Below are 20,065 nucleotides of genomic sequence, written 5' to 3'. Positions count from 1 at the left end.
CAACATAGTAATGTGTCAACTTCCTTCTTCCATGCAATTTCATTGAAAATTCTGAGAAAGAAAACAAAGTTGGATTCCAAAAAAGAATCTACAATTTTATCTTTTTAAACCCACAACTATATCCATACCTATTTCTATCTCTATATACATACTCATTATAGAAAACTGGGTTTGGGGGAATAAGTATAAAGGAAAAAATAAAAACCACCATTACCTAGAGATGATCACTTTATAGATTTAGCATTATGTAATAAGATATTTTGAGAGAGGGAGAGAAAGACCACATTCACATAACTTTTAATACAGTATATTGTTATAATTGTTCTATTGTATTATTACTTATTGTTAATCTCTTACTGTGCCTAATTAATAAATTAAACTTTATCATAGGTATACATGTATAGGAAAAAACATAGTATATAAAGGGTTCGGTACTATCTGTGATTTCAGGCATCCACTGGGAGTCTAGGAGCGTAATCCCTGAGGATACAGGGTGGGGGAGAGACTAAGAGATGATCACTTTATAGGTTCAACACTGGCAGTCTCAGCTTTTCACAAACAACCATATAGGTTCATGACTTTATTTTCTTGAGATAGATTTTGTTTTAAGTTAACTGTTTGGAATTGACTACCTACTGTGTGCCCTCGGCTCTTTGTCAGGAGCTGAGATTGTATAAGAGAAGTATAAGATGCTGCCAGGGGACCCTTGGATAATCCTTCCTCAGATGGTGGAGGGAGGTGACCTGGCTATTTGTCATGTGACAAAAGTCCTGTTACCTCGGAACACATGGAATGAGTAAAGCGTCACCGGAAGAGCACAGTGAGGCCTAGGCTGTTCAGTCCATGAGATTATTTATTTAGTTTTAACAAAGGAAAGAGAACAAAAGCATGGGAATGTTCAACTTGCGTCTCTCACTAGATCATGAGAACTTTTAAACGTGTGCCTCTTTGTAAACCTCTGTTAAAGAGGAGAAAGACTGCCCTCTGGTTGACCCAGAAGAGAGAGAAGGAGCTGTAAGTGGATGTCATCACTGTGAGCCGTGGAAGCAGATTAGAGACCAGATTGTAATCACAGAGCTGGACTTTTTGTCCACCTCTGCTAAGACAAGATGGGCGAAGTTTTCAGTTATGCTGAGAAATGAGTGCAGGTACAATCTGGTCATCACTTAATTGTTATCTAGAAAATAAAGGGAACTTCGTTAAAAGTCCCTTCCCATGGATGTTTCTCTCTCAGTGTTCTGACCCTTTCACTCACTATCTTCTAAAAAGAATAAATGAATAGATTTGGAGTCTTGCAGGGAGATGGATTTTCCCTGAATGTTGTTAAAAACAATTCTCTTAAACAAAGGCCTAGTCACCAGCAGTGTGGACTCCTGACTTTCAACCTTGTTGCCCTCCAATAAATGGCTTCCCATTTCCAAAGCCCAAGTGTTCCACAGGGGTCTGCTTATCTGACCCTTGCCTAAACCCCTAGAGTCTGCTCTGCCCTCTCTCCCTCAATCTGCCATTTCTCACTTCCTAGACTGTGATAAGCTCTTCCTCACCCCAGCCTGTTTTCCATAAGCCTTCTGTCCATCACGCTATGTCTTCTTAACACCTGTTCCTCTTTCAGAGGTTAGCTCAGCATCGCTTCCTCAAACAAGCTTTTCTTGATCTATTTCAAGTCCTTCAGTTACAACTAAGCCCGTGAGCCACAACTACTGAGCCCGTGAGCCACAACTACTGAAGTGCTTTTGAGCACTTCATTTTCCATTGGAGTCATATGAGTCTTAGCAGCAATGATTGCCACTTACGTATGGGAACTTTGGGATTTCATAAACTTAGCTTACTGATAGTCGAGAAGTGCTTCACTGATAGGCAATTTGACCTCTTTTGGCGGTCCATCTTGAATATCCTTTTTATTTGTTTTTGACGTGTTTTCCATTGTGTTGCTTAGCTAGAAAGAAAAATACCTGTTTTAAAAAGAGACATAGGAAGAATAAATAAATTCTCTGTCCCTCTACTTGTATTTACGCGATAAAGCACTGCTGGGACTTAATTTAAAGCTGGCTCTTGCATCCAGATTGCTTCCACGTCCCAAGAGCTAACATCCACCACAATGCTGGGACCTCATGAATCAACTGGATTCTTGAGTCTGGTGAGTTCCATGCTTAGCCCAGGTGCAGCATTCCCCCACCCAAAACTGTCTGAGACTCACTCTCTTACATTATCCATCAACAACTGTTGCCCCTGTCAAGCTTCTTTAAGAGCAAGGGCTAAACTTTTTCAATCATTTAATGTCTCCACAGTGTTTGGCAGAGTGCACCACATGTAACAGCAGCTCGACATACGTCTTTTAGTTTTTAAAAAGTAAGCCAAAACAAAAGCACAACTTTCTATGAGCACCAAGAGACTAGGCTCCAAAAGAATTAGAACTGGGATCCAAAAGAATTAGGTTTGGCCAGGATTGTTATAAAGAACAAATAAAAGGACACATTAAAGTGTTTTTTAAATGGTTAAGAGGTTTACAAATGCAAAATAAAAAGAAGAATGATAATAATAATGTGTTATCATTAACAGTAACTGTTCATCAGCTATTAATTGCTTTTGTAACTAATAATAAAAACTATCAAAACTAATATTTTTTAAACGAGAAAATCAGGCCCAAGGTTCTTAGATTTTTATGGGAAGCAGAAATACCTTGTGGATTTGGTATGGATACTAATGCACATCTTTTAAGATCATAGTCTTCCTTGACAGATTTTTATCTTTTGATTTTTATTAATCTCAAGAAAATAAGTGCCTAACCTTCAATCAGTGTGTTAGTAGTTGGGTGTGGTAGAAAGAACATAACCTTTGTAATTATTTGTTAAAATGGCTGGAAACTCCATGAGAGTGGGGATGATGTAATTCTTGTGCATTACTGTATTTCCCCACCTAGCACAGTAGATGCAGTCCTTGTCAAATGAATGAATGGACAGGTGGATGAATCAGGCAGACATATTTCAATCCTAGATCCACCATCTTTTACCTGTGTGACCTTGAGTAGGTTACTGAATCTTTTTGAGCTTCAATTCCATCATTTCCTAAAGTAAGAACAAAAATCTTATTCTAGGGCTTCCCTGGTGGCGCAGTGGTTGAGAGTCCGCCTGCCAATGCAGAGGACACGGGTTCGTGCCCCGGTCCGGGAAGATCCCACATGCCGCGGAGTGGCTGGGCCTGTGAGCCATGGCCGCTGAGCCTGCGCGTCCGGAGCCTGTGCTCCGCAACGGGAGAGGCCACAACAGTGAGAGGCCCGCGTACCACAAAAAAACAAAAACAAAAACAAAAAATCTTATTCTAAATGCTGTAGTAAGGATTAAATAAGTTAATATTTAAAGCACCTAGCATAGTGTCTGACATATAGAAAGAGCTTAATAAGCATTCTGCCCCTTTAGTTATGGCTCCAGATTATGCTTCTTTAAATTTCAGGTAATTAAAGCAGAGGATGTCTGCCTGCTGCGAAGTATGATGAGAGGTGTAAAGGCTAATCCAAGTGGTTTGCTGCTGTCAGCCTTCATCGCTGATTTGGATCACTGAATAGGCAATCTACACAGGTCATTCAGATCCAAAGTGGAGAAACTCTGAAATGAAAACATACTTTTCCCCCGCAGACATGCTGCTTACATAACCAGACCTCCAGCAGGGCTCAGTCTTTGTGGCTGAGACTTTTCTTTTCTAGCCAAGCGTGTTCATCTCTGCATCCTAATAGATTCTAGTATTCATGCATGCAAATATACTACAATACTTTTTAACCTTTTTGCAATGAGCTAATGACATTGCCTCAAAATGTACTTTTGCATTAATGTACTACAAACAACGGGGATTTTAATAAACATTTACAAGGATTTACAGTTCCTGACCACCTAGAGGATTTCTATCTCAGCATGTCTTTTTTTTTTTTGATGTGGACCACTTTTTTAAAGTCTTTATTGAAAATCACAAAGGTGACACATCAAAAAGATTTAATATATTAAGACACGGTAATATATTAAGGGATATCTTCTCAGATATGAAAGTATTGAGAATAATTCTATAAGCTACACACCAAAATGTTTCATTATACCATCACAGGTCACAGAAACTTATSAGCTAGGAAAAAAATTTGCTTTCTTTTGTTTCAGATGTAGAATTGAATTTTTATATTATTTTCTATTTTAGAATTTGAATGTTTAAATTGACTGTTGCACAAAAACATAGCATGTTGTCAAATATTTCATTTTATAATAACAGTATTTAACAAAAACTTTTACTATAAAATATTTTATTTAAAAGGTAAAACAACATTAATTTCTAATTTTTTTTCTGAGTCATATAGAAGAGATCAAGAGTTATGGTTCCCACCTATGGTACCCATCTGGTGCTGGAGGAAAAATGACCTCATCTTGCCCAATTACTTCAGTTACCTGGCTCTAATGTTTTCAACTCTCTGACCAATGTACAATTAGTTACCTAACTGCAGCTCATGGCAAAGGATTTTAATAAAATATGAGTGAAAATGTAGATCCATTAAGCACAAATGATTTGTGCATAAACTATATTAAGATTCATTGTTTCACACACTTTACAGAAAATTAGTAAGCCAATTGGATTGCCTGCTTAATAGCTGCCTTTTTGCAATGAGCTAATGACATTGCCTCAAAATGTACTTTTGCATTAATGTACTACAAACAACGGGGATTTTAATAAACATTTACAAGGATTTACAGTTCCTGACCACCTAGAGGATTTCTATCTCAGCATGTCTTTTTTTTTTTGATGTGGACCACTTTTTTAAAGTCTTTATTGAATTTGTTACAATATTGCTTCTGTTTTATGTTTTGGTTTTCTGGCCCTGAGGCATGTGGGATCTTAGCTCCCCAACCAGGGATTGAATCCTCACCCTCTGCACTGGAAGGTGAAGTCTTAACCACTGGATTTCCAGGGAAGTCCCAGATGTCTATCTCAGTAAAAGGTGAGAATTCTAGAAAAATTGTCACAAAGTAACATAATTACCTTCCAGGAAGATTTCACTTAAAATAATTCCTGACAGACACCTAATCGGCTTTGTCAGTAATTTCAAACATCTATTTAGTGCCTGTTCTCTGTGTGGCAATTTTCCTGGCCCTTGGTTATAAAATGTAGAAGAGGTGAGAACTCTACTCAGACTGATAGGAAGAAAGTAGCATACTCCAGCAGAACCTAAAAAAAAAAAAAGAGCAACTTTAAAAGGCTTGAGAAAACCATACAAGTAATGAATGCTAGAGAGATCTTCACCCAGGGCATGACCTCTTGTGCGTGTCTGTTTTTCCTCTCCCAACTCTGTTTGGGCATCAATAACACACACTATATATAGTGAGGGCAGGTGAGGAGGGTGGGTTTGAAGGACTCAGGTATCCAGCCTTTTCAGAGACTATTTCATAATCATTTTCTGTCAGAAAATGTTTCAAAAAATATTCCCCAAATGCTTCTCAGTGAAGAGTAAGAAGTCTATTTAGTAAAAAGGGACATATAGTAGCCAACTTCTTCAAATGAGCTGTTATCCCATAATGGTTTACTTGACTTTGCAAAAGTACCCAAAAAACAAGGAGTGCGTCCCTTCCTGCACAGTCTCAGGATCCTGGCTCAATACCTAGAAAGCTCCTAATGACTTTTCTCATGACTTTGTGGAGCTGTGAATATCCAGAAGCATCCTAAGGACTCCTTTCAAATCTTGTGGAGGCTGGGAGGGGTGGCAATTCTGCCCTAATACCTTCCCAGACGTTTGAAATGGATCCTGTTTTTTAGCTAATGTTTTATATAAATGTAGATTAAAATGCAAGATGTTTACTTAATAGCATTAGTAATGACAAAAGTTCTGAATAAGATTCCATCAGGGGTTGACAGCACAATTTAGTTAAAAGGTCTCTATATGGGTGCCGGAAGTCTTAAAGTTTATTCATGGCTTTACCATTAACAAGCTATAACATTATGTAAATCTAACAACAACAACAATAATAATGAAGTACTTCGAAGAGCCTTTGTTAAAGAGCAAACTTAAAAGGCACACGTCTAACTATCAAGGCACTCATCTTCAGCAAAACATAACTCCTTAAATACTGAATAGTAACTACTTCAGCAACTCATATCTTTGGGAATTCAAACACAGATGTTGGCACATAGGTCAGCATCTCCCATGGGCACAAACTAGATGTTCAATAAATGTCTGATGTAAATGACTGACTGGCAAATAAATAATGCATGCTCACTTTCTTTCCTAGTGGCCCTATTTATTTGCTTATAACGTTGTATATACCCTGAATTTGGAAAGTAAAATAACTTTTAAACTCAAATTCTCAATTTGGCTAGAACACATTTTCAATACAATTGAAAACATTTTAGAAATGCTCTCCAGCACGTGTTAAAAAAAAAAAGCAAAAACAAAAAACAAAAAACCTGAATGCATCTAAAGCCTCTTAGTAGTGATATCACCTAACAGTTAGTTTTACAAAATTTCAGACCCATCTCTTTTTGTATAGATTATGTATATATAGCCCCAAACAGCTTTAAAATGTAAGATAGAGCCAGTTTTGAGATATGATAAATAACTATACATTCAAATCAAGGTATTTAAAAATATCTAGATGGATGACATTTTCAACTTTCACTTGCACGACTGACAATGTGCATTACGTTAGCATGTATTTTCTTTACCAATACAAATCCTTTGGTTAGTGGCACATTTTTGAACTACAGATCTCAAATTATATTGGATTCTTAGCTTAAAAATTGGTGTCTTTTGATCCAGAATTGCTAATAACAAATAGTTGGAAACGCTGTATATTATACTAACTTTTCTAGCAACCGGAACTACATTTTTTTCAACTCCTACTGTCCTTCAATTTTAGAAGTGTCAAAAAACAAAAGAAACATAACTCTGAAGAGAATATTGTAAGGATAATGGAAATACATGCAGTACCTTTACACTCTGATGGTGGAGGAGAACAAAAAGCCTTCTCTCCTTCAAAGAGCAGCGGTGAATAAAGACGACCAACTGGGGCTGGGTCTTGGGGCTGGTGGAAAGGAAATCCATGAGCAATTATTACACACACTGATAAACACCCAGTCTTATTATTTTCCTTCTCTGCCTTCACAGAAACCTTTTCTTCCCTCTCAGATGGGACATCTCCTCCCACCTCCCAACGGTTTCCTCAAGTCTCTCCGCCCAGCAGAGCATTATGGGGTAAGAAGGGGAATGAGGAAACAAATAGGCCGCTATACAAATCTAACAAGTTAATAAAAGAAAGAAACCAAGTGTTCTGTTTAGAAGGATGCTGCCAGCAGCCAGGGCAAAAAGCCGAAACCAGCCTATGGATTGGGTGGGTGAGGGTGAAACGCCATCAAGCCCACACGGAGCACTTATAAGGTACCTGCAGTGGGAGGGGTTCTGTGCTGGTACGGAGAAGGGTTCCAGGGTTTGCGGGGTACTCATTCTAAAGGCATTCACCAGACTGGGAATTCAGTGAGAAGAGACTAAGAAGATGAGTCTAGACCTAGCTCCTCCACCAGGGAGTTTTATAACCTCGGACAGGTCTCTAACCCGCTCTGACCCTCAGTTTCTCTTCCATCTTTCCTACTTCCTGTCGGAGTTATTAATGAGGCTCTAATGCTTTGGAAAATTGTCAAGTGATAAAGCCCCATACAAATGGAAGGCATTAGTTTACTGAGCACCTACTGTGTGCTAGAGACTGTGAGGGCAAACCTGAATCAAATTCAGATCTGAAAATCCAGAAAGGCAAATAAGCAATGTATCCAGGGGTTCTATTGCAAGGCGGAAAAAGAGATGGGTTAATATTCCGATCAGATCAAAAGTTCTTCCTCCCTCTGTGTCTCCTGGGTGAAAAGGAGGGGTCGGCCTATGAGAATCCTTCTCAGCGGCTCCTAACCGCCCAGAATTTCGCCCGGCGCGGGACCCCAGAAGGTTGGGACCCCAGGACCATTTTGCGGCAGAGTAAGCAGCAGGGCCGTTGGGGTGGGGCGGAGATGCTCGTAAAGTCTTAAGTGTCAGACTGGAAGGACTCGGGGCCGAGCGAGGAGGCTAGGCAGCCTTCTGACCTCCTCCCCTCGACGGCTTCCAGGTGCGGATACAGTAACGGGTCCGGAAGTAGTACTCGCGTCAGGCCGGCGGACCAGGCCCACTCACTCCACAGCCATCGCCGCGGCGCCCTCCGTTTCCAAGGCGACCGGCGAGCTAGGACCTCCCCCGCCCACCACTAAACAGCCGCGAGCTGCGGGCCAGGCGCGCCACCTGGTGGCAGCAAGGGGAACAATCAGGCCGAGGTCTCGCGCTGCCTCCCTGAGGGTACCGCGCCCTCCCACCTTCTTCCCGCGGGGTTGTCACCGCCGCAAGCCACCCAGCTTACTCCATAAGACGCGCTCGCCCACCTTGCCTCCCTCTAGTGGCAAACCGGGAAGTGGTGAGAAGTGTAGAGACTTGACGTCCGGGCTCTGTGTTGTGACCGTAAGCCGCTCACTTGTTTCTTCCCCTGTAAAATGAGACGTCAGGACTGGTCTGTGGTTTTCAAGCAGCGCGTAGCATCCTACGATGTTGGGATGTGTGCGCGTGACGGGGATTCAGCGCGCCCCCGCCACCCCTACCAGCCCCTTCCACCTGGGCAGCTTTTCTCCTGTCTACTTTTGTTTTGTGTAAGAGTTCTTTTAACTCCAAACAGAAGTGCAAACCCCTGGACTAAATGCTTATAAGGTAACTTACAGCTTTAAAAGTCCTTGATCCGGCTTGTTTTCTTTCTCGTTTTACTTTTTTGCTTCTAAACCTTAAGAAAACCAGTATAGATTTTGTCTTTCCCTCTCTTTCCACTTTTGGCAGCTCTCTCCTAATTCAGGGGGAAAAAATATCACACACCTACAACCGCTAACGTTCCTCTTTTCCTCATCTGCGTTCGTTCTCATTCTCTGCCTCAAGACAATTTCTTACATCCTGAGAGCACTTAGTTAGAGTCAATTATTCATCCTTTTGTCCCCAGAAGACAAAAATGAGGCGCTCTCTTGGGCCTCCACTCTCTGCATAAGTCTCCTGTTTGGCATTCTTGAATTTGATTTAAAAAATACATTTTCATGTTTTATGATTAATGCTGTTACATTAATACATATTAAGAACTTAAGGAAGGGAACTGAAGCAGTGAATAAAAATATTAATTACCTTTGGTTAAGGTAGTTTTTCTCATCAGTAAAAAGTCATCCAAAACCTAGCCAGTTTGAGATCATTTATGTCTCCTATCTCATTCGAACCGCCCTTTATTCTATTAGTGTTATATATTTCTTTAGGGCCAATTATAATAATAACAACAGGTGGGGATATGGGGTAAAATTACTGAATAGAGTTCGATGCAAGAGGGACAAAAAAAGCTACCACATAAATTTTTTAAAGCATGGGGATTTTTTTGTTGCTGTTCAATGGAAAAACAATTTTGTGATTCTTCAGTCCTTTGAATTCATTCCTAAATCACTTTCTATAAATCTTAGGCCAGTTTCTTTTGCTAGAGCCTGGGCCCATGGTCAAAAATGTACTTTTACCCTATCATTTATCTCCTGTGCAGTTTTTCTTATGGTGTTTGCCAGTTTGTGGTCAAACAGTGAAGCCAGATAAAAACCATTTACAGAGTTTCCTCATTTGACCTTGATCTTCTGTTAGCCTTGCCATGTGGAATGAGGCAGAAATAGAGGCAGGAGAGTTTCTGTGGTAGAAAAAGCCAAATATGTTGTCTGATTTTGGCAAAAACACAAAGAACTTGTTTGGTATGTTCTGTTGCTAAGCATTTTATACTTTAAAATCTATTTTCATTACCTCTGCAAATAGACCGTAAGACAATCAACTAAATGTATTAATATTAAATCTCACAATAATTTTTAGGAACACAAGCTAGTGATTAACCCATTAACCAGTTCAAACTTCTAGTAAATCAGAGCTTTTACTGGCAACAAGTTACTTTTTTTTTTTTTTTGCGGTAGGCGGACCTTTCACTGATGTGGCCTCTCCCGCTGCGGAGCACAGGCTCCGGACGCGGAGGCTCAGCGGCCATGGCTCACGGTCCCAGCCGCTCCGCGGCATGTGGGATCTTCCCGGACCGGGGCACAAACCTGCGTCCCCTGCATCGGCAGGAGGACTCTCAACCACTGCGCCACCAGGGAAGCCCCAAAGTTATTTTTGAGAAATATCAAATTCCTGCTATAACTTCTTATCCAAAACCTTTGTTCCTGACAAATTTGAAACAGTTAAATTGGTGTTTTGCCAAAAAAAAAAAAAGTCATCAAGTAAAATATTCTCTTGAGGGGAAAAGTTTACATCACCTTTAAGCAGGCATGGTGACAAACTCATAGAGGAGATTATGTTTTGACCCATCATCAACAGCATGATGAGTCTCAAAAGAACTTAGCTAAGTGAAAAAGCCGAGTGTGAGAAATTATATACTACATCACATGAACTTCTAGAAAATCCTGAAAGCAGATCACTGGTTGCCTAGTGCTGATGGGGGGAATGAGGGGATTGACTACAAGGGGGCAGGAGGGAACTTTTTAGGATGAAGGAAATGTTCTATGACTTGATTGCAGTGGTGGTTACAGGGTATATGTATTTGTTAAAACTCATCAAATTATCTTTAAATGGGTGTGTTGTATATAAATTATATGTTTAAAAGTTAATTTAAAAAATAGCTAAAGTTATTTGACAACTCCTCTCATCAAGAGATGGGGTCTCTGTTTCCTCTTCTTGAATCTGGTGGTCTTTATGACTGCTTCAACCAAGAGAATATGGCAGAAATGACTGTCACTTCCAAGGCTAGGTCATAAAAACTCATGCAGCTTCTTCCAGGTTCTTTTGGGATACTTGCTCTGAGGGAGGCCAGCTGCCACGTAAAAAGTCTACTTTGAGACGACCATGCTAGAGAGAGCACGTGTAGGCTCTGTGGTTAACCAACTGAGTCCTGCCTTCCAGCCCACAAAGTGCCAGGCCTGTGAGTGAAACCACCTTGGATCCTCCCAACCAGCCCATGCATCAGCTGAGTATTGCTGAGTTGATCTCATTGATGCCACAAGGAGCAAGAGATCACCAATTACTAACCTACAGAATCTGAGATTCGGTTGTTTTAAGCCACTGAGCTTTGATAGTGCATTAGTTGTCCATCGCTATATGACAAAGTACCCCAACGTTTAGTGATTCAAGACAACAATAATCACTTATTATCTCACGGTTTCTATGCATCAGGAATTTAGGAGCAAGTTGACTGGGCAGTTCTAACTTGGAGTATCTCATGAGGGCAGATGTTGGACAGATTCTGTCTCTGCCTAAAGGAGCTTTCAGTCTAGGAAGAGGGAGGGGCAGACAAATTAATAGGCAACTGCAACAGGGCTAGATAACCCCTGGAACAGGGGTAGAAGCAGAGTGCTAAGGGAAAACCGAGCCCAGCCTTGAGGGTCAAGGAAAAATTCCTAGAGGAAGTGAGGTCTAAACTGAGTCTTGACAGTGGGCAAGAATGAGTCAGTTTGGAGGGTGTGAGAGGGGCTGGGACAGAGGCCTGGGCATGTACAAAGGCCTAGAGGTGAAAATGAACATGACGAGTTTCTCATGGAGCTGAAAGAAATTTACTAATGGTTAGATCATAGGGTCCCAGAGAGAAGAAAGGAGCGAGAGGGGAGGCTGGAGAAGCAAGCAGGGGCAGATCCTGATGGGTCCTCTGAACCACGCTCTTTTATAATAACAAATGTTCACTCTGGCCCCAGTGTGGAGGAGGATGGGAGAAGTCAGGATGGGGACAGTTTCCAGGATGAACTCCACTGACCACAGTTCCAATCTTTTTCTGCCTAAGAGCCTCTCCCTTAGGTCTAGTTTCTGGTCCAAGAAACATGTCTCAGGATCTGCCTTTTGCCAGATTGCAGCGACTGGCAAAAAGAATGACCTCATCTTCCTGGCTCAAGTTATCAGCTTGCCTAATCTCTGGAGCCTTCTATGACTCAGGTGAGATGCCTACCTCCACACCAGGAAGTAGTCTATGAAGCTCCACCTCCAGCAAACATATGAAAGGAATTATTATTTTTTTAACATCTTTATTGGAGTATAATTGCTTTACAATGTTGTGTTAGTTTCTGCTGTATAACAAAGTGAACAGCTATACGTATACATATATCCCCATATCTCCTCCCTCTTGCGTCTGCCTCCCACCCTCCCTATCCCACCCCTCCCTCTTACATCTCCCTCCCACACTCCCTATCCCACCCCTCTAGGGGGAGCTGATCTCCCTGTGCTATGCGGCTACTTCCCACTCGCGATCTATGTTACACTTGGTAGTGTATAGATGTCCGTGCCACTCTCTCATGGAATAACACTACCTCATATCTGGAGAATAGGGCAGTATAGATAATAATTTCCACCTTTTAAGGACTGTATTCATATAATTTTCCCCCTTGATTTTTTTATTATTGTGGTAAGAACATATGAGATCTGCCCTCTTAACAAAATCTTAAGTGTATAATACAATATTGTTAGCTATAGGCACTATATTTAATAGCAGATCTCTAAAATTTATGCAACTGGCATAAATGAAACTTTGTTGAATAGCAGCTCCCCATTTCCCCCTCCTATGAGCTTGATTATTTTAGATATTCCGTATAAGTGGAATCATGTAGTATTTGTCCTTCTGTGACTGGCTTTATCCATGTTTATCCATGTTGTTGCAAATGGTAGTATTTTCTTCTTCCCTTAAAGATACGTAATATTCCATTATATGAATGTACCATGTTTTGTTTATCCATTCATTTTTCAATGGACATTGACGTTGTTTCCATATTTTGGTTATTGTGACTAATACTGCAGTGAACACAGGAGTGCAGATATCTCTTTGAGATCCTGATTTCAATTCTTTTGGATAAATACCCAGAAATAGGATTGCTGGATCCTATGGTAGTTCTATTTTAAGTTTTTTGAAGAACCTCCATACGTTTTTTCCCAAATTTTAAATTCACAATTCAGTAGCTTTCCTGTCTATCAGAAACACTGATTTAGAATAGACTATGGGAAAATGTGTCATTTAAAAATATCACAAAAAGAACAAAGTGTTTAACTACATACTGCTAGCATATGTTCAAAACCTAAATAATAATTTTTTTAAAGTTCTCAAAACTTTTGACTTAGCATATTGCATTGGAAAGGAAATGCGTGCCTGAAGAGAAAATATATAACATTGAAGAATGTCAATTCTTTCCAAAGAAATGTATAAGTTTAATGCAGATCTACAAAAAAGTATTTGTTTGCAGAAGGGAAAATAATTGGGACATTTTCAGGACTATAAATCAATATTAGCACATCCAAGGTAGTGTGCTGTATTTTTAAATGAAAAGAAATAATGAGGTTTTGGGTTACTCCCTACACTTCATATGGTGTTGAAAAATACTAAATATTTTACCTTTTATACAGCACACTAGCTAAGAAAACCACTGCAAAAGACCACATTATGTGATTCCTTTTAGAAGATATGTCCAGAAAAAGAAAAGATTTCCAGAGACAAAAATTGAGAGAGGGGGCTTCCCTGGTGGCGCAGTGGTTGAGAGTCCGCCTGCCGATGCAGGGGACACGGGTTCGTGCCCCGGTCGGGGAAGATCCCACATGCCGCGGAGCGGCTGGGCCCGTGAGCCATGTCTGCTGAGCCTGCGCGTCCGGAGCCTGTGCTCCGCAACGGGAGAGGCCACAACAGTGAGAGGCCCACGTACTGCAAAAAAAAAAAAAATTGAGAGACTTCAGTTAGGGCTGTACACAGTAGGGTCACCAGCAGGGGGACCACTTGGAGAGAGAACTGTCCAAATGAGGGATGTGTAGCTCAACAGGGCGCTGCGGAGAGAAGTCTTTGGGTGCTGAAATTGAAAGATCCTTCTAGTGAATGCACTTGACTTTGCGAATTGCTCATTGTGGTGTCTAGAGAGACTGAGAGACATAGGATACAGAACCACACTTTGTTGATCTTATTTTCTTTAAGAACATGAAATTTGGACTAAGTCCAGAGTTTTTCTGAAGCTGCTTACCAGCTGTGTGACCTTGGATAAGTTACTTCTCTTTTCTGCACCACAATTCCTCATCTGTAAATGGAGATAATATTGCATACCGCTCTGGGCTGTTCGGAAGATTAAATAAATGCCTGGTACAATTCCTGGCACGTAGTAGGTTCCCAATAAATATTAATTCTCCATCATACTCCTTCTAAAATATTATTTTAAAGGGAATGCCAGAAAGTAGGAAAAGTGGAGCTCTTCTGGGTCATATTTCCCATGTGGCTGGTCTGGTGGGACCCAAATATGCATCTCTGACCCAGCTGCAAACCTGTATACCCAGCTGCCTACTCAACATCAGTTAGATGTATCACAGGCACATCATGCCCCAAACTCATTATCTCCTACCCCCTCTAACCTGCCCCTTCTCCTCGAGGCTGTGTCCATATTCAGTCAATAGCACCAGCATCTACTTAGCTGTTCAAGCCTGAAGATGGGAGTTATTCTCAACTCTTTCCTTTCCCCAGACCCTAGACCTAATCAGCCTTCGAGTTCTGTCAGTCTACCTAGAAATTCGGTAGATTGAACCCATTCATTAATTTTAATCAAAAATATTTGTTGAGCAGCTCGCTTTGAACTAAGCACCATGTCAGGTTCTGTCTTCACTGCCTTCTCCCTAATCCGGGTCACAGTTTTCTCCTATTGACTGAAGAAATAGGTTCCCAACTAGTTGCCCTGAATCTACTTTTTATTTCCTCTAATCTTTTCTCCACGTTCTTCCAGAGATTCATTCCTTTGCTTAAGACCTTAAGTGGCTTCCCACAGAGCCCTCAGGAAAGAATTACTGACACAACTGGTAAGGCTTTCTAAAATCCAGGCCCCCCAGGTCTAGGGCAGGTTCCCTGCTATGTGCTCCAGTCACTGGTTGGGTTCCCCCAGAAACACACCCTGAGACTGAGATTTGAGTGCAAGTTGTTAATTTAGGAGGTAGTCTCAGGGAGCTCTGGTAGGAGGATGGGGAAATGAGGAGGGAAGGAAAAGAAGCCAATTTAGCATGCATTGATGAACAAGTTACTGGGAGATGGGTAACTGGGGCTCAGCCTCAGTGGAGAACTCTGGGAGACAGTGTATGCTATGGACTGAACTGTGTCCCCCCAGAACGTGTATGTTGAAGCTCTAACCCCAAATGTGACTGTGTCTGGAGATAGGGCCTATAGGGAGGTAATTAAACATCAAGGAGACCCTACAGTGAGATGGTCAGGGTGGGGCCTTGATGCAATAGGATTAGTGTCTTCAAAAAGAGGCACTGGAGAGTTCTCTCTCTATCTCTCTGTCTCTCTGTCTGTCTCTTCTCTCTGTTTCTCTCTGTCTCTGTCTCTCTGTCTCTGTGTCTCTGTCTCTCTCTGTCTCTGTCTCTCTCTCTGTCTCTCTCTCTCTGTCTCTCTGTCTGTCTCTCTGTCTGTCTCTGTCTCTCTCTCTGTCTCTGTCTCTCTCTCTCTCTCTGCACACAAGAGGTCACATGAGCCCACAAACCAGGAAGAGACGCTTCACCGGAAACCAAGCATGCTGGCACCCTAATCTCAGCCGTCCAGCCTCTAAGAACTGTGAGAAAAAAATTTCCTGTTGTTTAAGCCACTCAGTCTATGACATTTTGTTAATGGCAGCTCAAGCTAAGACAGCATGGAACAACCTCAGAGTTGCCAGGGTGCTCTGGGTGGAAGCCAGGTAGTTAACTCTCAGTCCTCATTTGCCATTGGTTTAGGGCTGCACCTGAAGGCACTGATTCCCCAGCAATCACGGCCTGCACCACGCAAGGGCTGAGCTCCTGTTCCCCTGAGCCAGAAAAGTTCTCACTCAGCCTGAGAGTCCCTGGTGGGAAGAAGCCTCTGGCTTGCCTGGTGAGCGCTAAGGCATATGGGCAGGGCAATAGTGTCTACCATAGCTCCCAGAAAGCATTTTATCTCTGCTTTGTGGTTCTCTTTACCCTGCAGTGACCCATCAGCTAATCTGTTAGTTCTATAAGGGTGCAGATGATACCTCTCTGCTTCACCAACATACCACCAGGGCTAAGCACAGAGCCTGATATGTAATAGGTGCTCAAGAGATATTTAGTGAATGTGTGGATAAATGAAATATGGTGATCCTTTCAGAAAGTAACCCAGTCACTGCATGCTTTGTATTTGACAGAGAAATTACACATGCAGCAAAAAAACCTCTAAGTTATTGTTATATCTGAATCCCTATATTCACATAAATCACTGAAATTTCTTAACAATGCCAATTAACGGCCTTACTAGGCTTTCTAAATAAAGCTTAGGATGTTCATTTTTATGCCTTTGCAGCAAATACAGTCCCGATATCTTTTTTCTAGACCCAGGTCCGCTCCACACGTTGTGCTGGGTCCAGGGAAGATGCAAACGCTCCACACGTTTTGCTGGGGCCGGGCAGCAGCTTGGCTCAGCCCGGGGAGCTGGCTCCCAGCTGCTCACCAGCGTGAGTGCAAACAGGTGGAGCATACAAAGGTGGCCTTATAGAGCTTGGACTTAATCCTGTGAGCACTGTAGAGCCGCGGAATGTTTCCCAGCATGCCAAAAGCAAGACTTTAGAAAAATGAATGGAACAGTGATATTTAGGCAGGGATGGAATGGGAAGAGACTGGAGGCTGGGGAACAAAAAGAGAGGAAAGAGGCCTGAGACAGCGTCGCTGACAGAAACTTTTGAGCTGTGTGAAACTTTCCACTGTAGGTCACTAGGCTGATTGGGGACAGAGAAATCACTGTGGTGAATGAATCAAAGTATACCCCTTCCTGTTATGTTCTCTTTGAAGTTATTTCCTAAAGCGCCAACGGGGTGTTTGTAAGAAGAGCAATAGGCACTCATAAAAGTTCCCTGTAAACAATCAAGAATGCAAGTTCCCATAGCTGTGTAGGTTTAAAAAGGAGGCAAAATGGCATTGATTTTGGTGTGTTCCTGGGATAATGCACGAATGTTCCATGTGTACCGCACTTGACTTTCTCTGAAACTAATAAACTCTGTGCTTTTAAGGGTAAAACTTTGTCTAAACTTAAAATATTCCTCATCAAATGCTCTGTATCTTGATCGTAGTGGTGATTACTTGCTGATATTCATGTGTCAAAACTCATCAAATTCTACATTTAAAATTGGTGAGTTTGTAAGTTATGCCTCAGTAAAGCTTATTTTTAAAAATTGAATACAGTTCAAATATACCCAGAGATTAATCCAGGCAAATAATACATATGTATGATTCCATCTACGTTAAACCCCAGAAAATGCAAGCTAATGTATAGGGCGAGAAAGCAGATCAATGGTTGCTTTGTCGTGGGCAGGGTAGGGTCAGGAGGCAGGAATTACACAGGATCATAAGACTCTTATGGTAGTAACGGGTATGTTCATAATCTTCAGTGTGCTGTCAGTTTCGAAGGTGTATACATATGTCAGAACATATTTCAATGAAATGGCATATCTCTTTACCCCTGCCTGTAAAGTTTATGATGTTGGGAACCATGACCTTCACTACTATATCTCCAACATCTAACCTAGAGCTGGCGTATACTTGTTGAATAAATTAACAGTTTGGGAAATATTAGCATAGTGGGATGAATCTAGTTCCCAGTTCTGTCATGTTCTAACTATGTAAATGTCTCTAAATCACTGAATGTCTCTAATCTCAATTTGCTCACTGGTGAAATAGAGTTAATAATATTGATCTCATAAGATTGTTGTGAGGGTTACAGATGATGTATCTAAAAAGTTACAAAATAGACCTTGGCAATGATAGATGGTAAATAAGTGGTAGCTTTTACTACTATTTGTAAGACATGCCTCATAATTTCTGGGGATTAGAATGTATTATTTTACACGTATGCACTTTGGAATATACTCATATAGCCATTTCAAATAGGGAGTAATGTAAAGAGCTTTAGCCCATAATGGATCACTGCATAAGTGTGATAATTAATGGATTATTCCAGAAAGTGGATTTTAAAATGATATAGACTTAAAACTAGGTAGAATTGCTTTCAAAAATAAGCCAGCACAGTGGTTTCATGGGTGCATACATATGTCAAAATTTGTGCAGTTTATTATACGTCAGTTATATTGCAATCAGGCTGTTTTCTTTAAAAAATTAAGCCACCAACGAGTGGAATTAAATACATGAAATAGCTCTATTATTTAGGATGAAGTTTGATTAATATAATTATTTTTTTAACCAAAGGGATCTGTCTCCATTATTTGGCTTCTATTTGAGGACAATTTAATTGTTTCTCAGACAGTTCTTTTTTTAATTGAGATTTGAACTGCAGTTTGACAAATGTCAATGACATCACTGCTGAAACTGCACTCCTTAAATGTAAATATTTGCTGAAAGTTCATCTTGCTTTGACAGTACAAAAGGAAACTTATCCCCATTTCAGAATTGATGGTTGCTTTTTATAGTGATGCCTGGAAAATATGCATAATGCCAGTTTTTTTTTTTTTTTTTTTGCAGTACGTGGGCCTCTCATTGTTGTGGCCTCTCCCGTTGCGGAGCACAGGCTCCGGACGCTCAGGTTCAATGGCCATGGCTCACGGGCCCAGCCGCTCCGCGGCATGTGGGATCTTCCCGGACCAGGGCACAAACCCGTGTCCCTGCCTCGGCAGGCGGACTCTCAACCCCTGCGCCACCAGGGAAGCCCTGTGTATCTTTTTGAATTAAGAGTTTTTTCTGGGTATATGTTCAGGATTGGGATTTCTGGATCATATGGTAACTCCATTTTTAGTTTTTTAAGGAACCTCCATACTGTTCTCCATAGGGGCTTCACCAATTTCCATTACCATCAACAGTGTAGGAGGGTTCCCTTTTCTCTAAACCCTCTCCAGCATTTATTATTTGTAGACTTTTTGATGATATGGCCATTCTGACTGATGTGAAGTGATTCCTCAATCGTAATTTTGATTTGCATTTCTCTAATAATTAGCGATATTGAGCATCTTTTCATGTGTCTACTGGACATCTGTAGGTCTTCTTTGGAGAATGTCTATTTAGGTCTTCTGCCCATTTTTTGATTTGGTTGTTTGTTATTGAGTTGTATAAGCTGTTTATATATTTTGGAAATTAAGCCCTTGTTGGTCACATCGTTTGCAAATATTTTCTCCCAGTGTATAGGTAGTCTTTTCATTTTGTTTATGATTTCCCTTGCTGTGCAAAAGCTTATAAGTTTGATTAGGTCCCATTTGTTTATTTTGCTTTTATTTCTATTGCCTTGGGAGACTGACATAAGAAAACATTGCTATGATTTATGTCAGAGAATGTTTTGTCTGTGGTCTCTTCTAGGAGTTTTATGGTATCTTGCTTATATTTAAGTCTTTAAGCCATTTTGAGTTTATTTTTGGGTATGATATGAGGGAGTGTTCTAACTTCATTGATTTACATGTGACTGTCCAGTTTTCCCAACACTATTTCCTGAAGAGACTGGCTTTTTTTCCATTGTATATTCTTGCCTCCTTTGTCAAAGATTAATTGACCATAGGAGTGTGGGTTTATTTCTGGGCTCTCTATTCTGTTCCATTGATCCATATGTCTCTTTTTGTGCCAATACCACACTCTTTTGATTACTATAGCTTTGTAGTATTGTCTGAAGTCTGGGAGGGTTATGCCTCTAGCTTTGTTCTTTTTCCTCAGGATTGCTTTTGCAATTCTGGGTCTTTTATGGTTCCATATAAATTTGGATTATTTGCTCTAGTTCTGTTAAAAATGTCATCGATAATATGATAGGGATCCCATTAAATCTGTAGATTGCTTTGGGTAGTATGGCCATTTTAACAATATTAATTCTTCCAATCCAAGAGCATAGGGAATCTTTCCATTTCTTTGAATCATCTTCAGTTTCCTTTATCATATAAACCTCATCAAGGAGGTGAAAGACATCTGCTGAGAACTACAAAACATTAATACAGGAAACTGTATGAGGTTTATTCTGATAAACTGATGAGGTTTATTCCTAAGTATTTTATTTCTATTTTTTGGTGCAATTTT

The 20,065-nt window shown here is 40.8% G+C and overlaps 1 protein-coding gene across 1 annotated transcript in view; it reads right to left on the bottom strand.

Annotated features, from left to right (window-relative positions):
- The window catches only part of CCDC83 (coiled-coil domain containing 83), a 46,750-nt gene extending 39,633 nt beyond the window's left edge, over window positions 1-7,117 (bottom strand). Inside the window, exons 1-2 of the mRNA XM_027083579.1 lie at window positions 6,956-7,117; window positions 1,830-1,952 (exon numbers count right to left, since the gene is read on the bottom strand). Coding sequence (XP_026939380.1) covers window positions 1,830-1,924 — 95 coding nt within the window. The 5' untranslated portion in view covers window positions 1,925-1,952; window positions 6,956-7,117. The remainder of the gene's footprint in view (window positions 1-1,829; window positions 1,953-6,955) is intronic.
- Window positions 7,118-20,065: the final 12,948 nt, after the last annotated feature.

This window comes from Aethalodelphis obliquidens, unplaced genomic scaffold, assembly GCF_003676395.1.
Source record: "Aethalodelphis obliquidens isolate GAN/ISIS:26980383/991018 unplaced genomic scaffold, ASM367639v1 scaffold50, whole genome shotgun sequence".
Taxonomy (NCBI): Eukaryota; Metazoa; Chordata; class Mammalia; order Artiodactyla; family Delphinidae; genus Aethalodelphis; species Aethalodelphis obliquidens.
This window is presented reverse-complemented; position numbering and strand designations above follow the sequence as displayed.